Source organism: Prunus persica, chromosome G2 (assembly GCF_000346465.2).
Source record: "Prunus persica cultivar Lovell chromosome G2, Prunus_persica_NCBIv2, whole genome shotgun sequence".
Lineage (NCBI taxonomy): Eukaryota > Viridiplantae > Streptophyta > Magnoliopsida > Rosales > Rosaceae > Prunus > Prunus persica.
This window is the reverse complement of record NC_034010.1, coordinates 7,960,539-7,965,285: the sequence shown is the minus strand read 5'-3', so window position 1 is coordinate 7,965,285 and position 4,747 is coordinate 7,960,539. Positions and strand designations below refer to the sequence as shown.

Genomic DNA, 4,747 nt, shown 5'->3' with positions numbered 1-4,747 from the left:
GTATTGTATAATTATTGACACATATTGTAATCGTATTGTGCTTATAGTACGGTTTTATTGCTGCTTTATGGATATACACCTCATATTATAGCCTCTACATCTGAGTAATTATAAACAGTGACTCTAGCAATGGTCGTGTATATGGAGGGTTTCGGACAGATCGATGGTTATGACGCGCGGAATATCCATGGAAATATGGGACATGTATTGATACCTTAAGGCAATTGGATACAAACCACGGACACTGTGACCAACAATATAGAACACTAATAACTGACTTTGTTATTTTGCAAAACAGGTTGGATTGGAAAAGTTATAGGTACCAGAGTCCATAGGCACTAATCACACACCAATGGGGAAGGGTTTGTTCCTCTGTGTGTGTGACATGAAGTGAATAATTAACTATTTGAAAAGTCCATATAACGATAGTAGTGATGTGTTCACCATGTGTAGCTGCATGGATAGTTTCCCAAATATTTACATTTTAGTTAGCCTTCTAGGCCCTTTCATTTGGGACAGAAACCGTTTTCATTACACTACCAATAGCCGTGCAACAAAGGTACAATACAATACCAATACGATGGCAACAAAGGTACAATACAATACCAATACGGTGCATATAAAGACAGGACATAACGTTGTGTAGGAAAGGAAACCAAGTGATGCGAACGTGACTACAATCACATTTCACAGCAGCAAATCGAATACAATATAAATGAAAATTAAAGGTACATCACAAACGAATAGAAATGCTAATCTGTAAGACACATTGGCCAGTGGAACACTGTTAAATAACAGCTGGTTTCCATAAAACAGGTGGAACTGTATGTTCAGAAATTGCTACTAATAATAGGCTCTCATTGCAAGGAACTTGTTACCTTGTTCCATATGCTTCACATGACCGTTTAATTGACGGACTTCCATGTATGCAGCATCACCGAACCTATTCATGAACTTCACAGTTGATGACAACTGAGGTACAAACTGAACAACTGTACAATATGCGCAATTAGACACTTCAGTTCTTGACAGGGACAGATTGTTTGCATGTATTTCGGTAGTGGCCCTTCACACCACACCTTGAGCATTTTTTTTGCCGGGAGTCCTCTCCTTTCGAAGGTACTCTTTGCATTTTGCGACGGCCCGGCATAACCTTACAAACAGGAGGAAGGATTTTGACATTGTTCAAATGTTCGGGAATAACCCATGTGCCTTTAGGTGGTACAGGATAAATAGATTCAGCATATGCCGCTGCCCATGTAGCTCGTGTATAATAAGAAGAGGCAGATGAGTAGGGGTTCAAATTCAAGTGCCGACATACCGCAATAGCATGCTTGCACGGGAGTTGCTCCAAGTCAAACTTCCTGCACGTACAACTACGGTTTGCCAAGTGCACCAGACCGTTCAAATCACCATCCAGAACATTATACTCAACATCATTGATTTTGACCACATTCATCCTTGATGCAGCGTCTAACCTCTTCCTTAACTTCTGTTCACCCAAATCAGGGCACAATGTAGAATGACATTTCATTGCTAAATCTCGACGTTGACTAAACCAAGTGAGAAGTAAATTTGTGATTTCATCGATCAAGTGTAGGACCGGAAGCATCCTTGCAAAACGAAGAACTGAATTAATGGACTCCACAATATTCGTTGTCATCACATTATAGCGTCGTCCATCACAGTGGGCCCGAGACCACTTCTGAACGCCTGCACGTAGTAGATAAGTTCGCACTCGCTCATTGTTTATCATCGAGAAGTGACGATTGAACTCCGCTAGACGATAAGACTTCGCTTCCCTTATAAAATACCCCAATATCGGATCCCGTTGCTTCAAGTGAAATGAGGCTTTCATATTGCCTTTCAAGTGATAAAAGCAAATACCATGGCTTGCCCCAGGAAAAACTCTACGCAACCCATGTTGTATGCTAACATTGCGATCAGATATGACAACAAGATTCGAGCAATCACCAATTGCACAATGTAATTTTCTCAAAAACCACTCCCATGCTGCATCGGTCTCCAAATCTCCAATCCCAAAGGCAACAGGATATATGTTGCGATTTCCGTCAAATGCGGTCGCAACAAACAAAACACCTTTATACTTGCACTTCAAATGGGTAGCATCAACAGCAATCACGGGCCGCATTGACGACTTAAATCCTCGTATGCATGCACCAATTGACATAAAAAAATATAAGAATTGGTCGGCTGCATCAGTCTGAATGTATGTCAAAGTTCCCGGATTTGTACGCTCCAACTCATAACAATAGGAAGGGAGAAGGGAATACGACTCTTCTGCAGACCCTCTCATTGTTTTGAAAGCTAACTCTCGGCTTCTCCAAGCTGTAGAGTAGCTTATGCTGACACCAAAGTTTTTTTGCACATCTGTCTTTATATCAGCTGCAGTATAAATGCTGCGCGAATCCTGAAATCTCCATTTAACACAGTCAGACACCAATTCGGCCGTAGCTTGAGGATGGTGACTACTTACAAACCTCAGATCACATTCATGAAGTGGATCGTATTTAACAACCTTAAACTCATGTAATCCAACCTTATATGCCCGAAGTTTCCAAGGGCAAGGCACCTGCCAACAGCGAACACAAAACCGACGCTTCCCAGATTGGACTGTTCTGAACCGAAAGTGGCCTCTAATTGCTGCTAAACTGATGGTTTTTAAAAGGGCAATCTTATTTGGATAAACTCGGCCAACCTTCAAATTTGCTTCCCAATTTATGCACGAAAGGCCTCCACCATAACCAATATATTCCACACTCTCACCATGCTTCGAATCAACCCGAATTGTATGCATTTCACTCGAACTTGATTGCCGGGGAGGTTCAGATTGCACCTGTCTACACTGCACAGTGGAGGGTTCCGCACTGCTGTCCTCATGAGGATGCACAATTGGTGCAGAGTACGGTTCCTCTTCATTGCTAGGTTGATACAAATCAGCAACTATGTTTTCACCGCTTTCAAAATGAACTTCTTCAACCCAATCACTCCAATTAAAACCATTCCCACCATTTTCAGTTTCATTGTGCGCAATTGCCACATTTCTTCGTTCCACAACAAAGGTAGCAGGAGCATTGCTACTCTCAACGCTTACAATGCCATTGCACCCTTCAATACCATGACCTTCGATATTTTTCAAGCTTGCTACTAAAGGGGTTACTTTAGAGGCCATAACATCTGTGTTGTACTTGAGAAAATATTGAACATCATCATTGTCTTCAACCCTTATCTGCTTACTGACAGATGCAGATACAGGAACTGAATACTTCAATGTGACACTATATTTCGTGGGCTCTGCATCCATGATCTTATAAATGCGTTCAACAAGTTCGGAAAACGTTACGTTCCGTGACACTATTATGCCTTTAGCCTCCCCACCTTCATAACTCTCAATGTTATCCTTCTTAACCCAACTTCCATTGTAGCATACCAAAATTCCAACTGTATCCATTTCTGCAAAAAACATAAATAATTACTACACCGATTCATAACACTAAAAAATACAAAATAGATGAATAAAAACATGCACAACAATCATTCCACTACACATATCATCTTCTAAATCCTCAAATCTTCAAACTCAAATTGTAGCTGCTTCAACAACTTTTATTCCTTTTTGTTTTTTTTCTGATTTTGTACATATCTGTGGGTTCCAAGTTATTAACAAACTAACATACACATACAATGGCAGAAATACGAACCCTCTAACCCTCCAAGTCTTTTGCACAAATGTAAACGCTTTCAACAAAAGGATCAGGTTGTGATAGAAAGCGTATAATGTAGTACAAGCTCAATTACCAAATTCGAAACCAAAACACACAAACTATACTTCTTACCAAAACAAACCCAGAATGCCAATAAATTCCCCACATTAGCATCTAAATTGAGCCTAACACTAGCCGTATTTACAAATTTTTAGGCCACACAAAGTTAACATATGATTTTTCTGTGTGCTGTTATTTTCACCATTATCAAACACATTGCACTACATTATACACGCATTCGGTCAATTTTAAACAAAATTCAAGTTCACCAGACAGCTCCCACTGCAGATAATATCACAAACTATGAATTTCAACATATCACAACAAGTGCAAACTGAAAATTTAAGCTTTTATGCCCTCTGTGGTGAAAAGGGGCTGAACGATTTCATAATACACATACACTACCAAACCAATATCACAACTCACATCCGTTCACAGCGACACCGGAAGTCGCCACTTTCCCTTCTCTGTGGAATCGCAGCAGTCAGCTCGATCTGGAGGTCAACAATGGAGGCCGTGCCTTCCGGCTTCGCTGCGCCCAAACTAGGGTCCCAAATTTGATGACATCTGGGTTATGACGATGGATGGGTTGCGAACTGGATTGCTCAGTGGGAACATGTCTCGCAACCTGGAGTTCACCCAATTTTTGCCAACCTTCCAACACAGAGGAGAGAGAGTTGAGCTGAGTTCAGACAAGTTCCCTTTCAGAAAAGGGGTGGCAACGGGTTGCTACATGTGCTTTTATATGGAGGGCAGTTTGGTCATTTCACGTTCAAAAGTGATTATATCAGAACACAATTTGTAACCTGATTATTTCAGCATACCACTTGTGAAAAGTGATTATATCAGCATATTTCCCATTAAACTTCTTGAAACTAGTTTTCAAAAGCAAGAGTCTTCCTTCAACCGACCTTCCATTCTCTCTTTTAGTATTCTTGAAAACAACATAGTATTATATAGTA

At 40.5% G+C, this 4,747-nt stretch overlaps 1 protein-coding gene across 1 annotated transcript; it reads right to left on the bottom strand.

The window, feature by feature from the left end:
- LOC109947274 lies at nt 1,019–3,472 on the bottom strand. Its single transcript, XM_020557202.1, has one exon. The coding sequence runs from the start codon at nt 3,470–3,472 to the stop codon at nt 1,019–1,021; it is 2,454 nt and encodes an 817-aa protein (XP_020412791.1).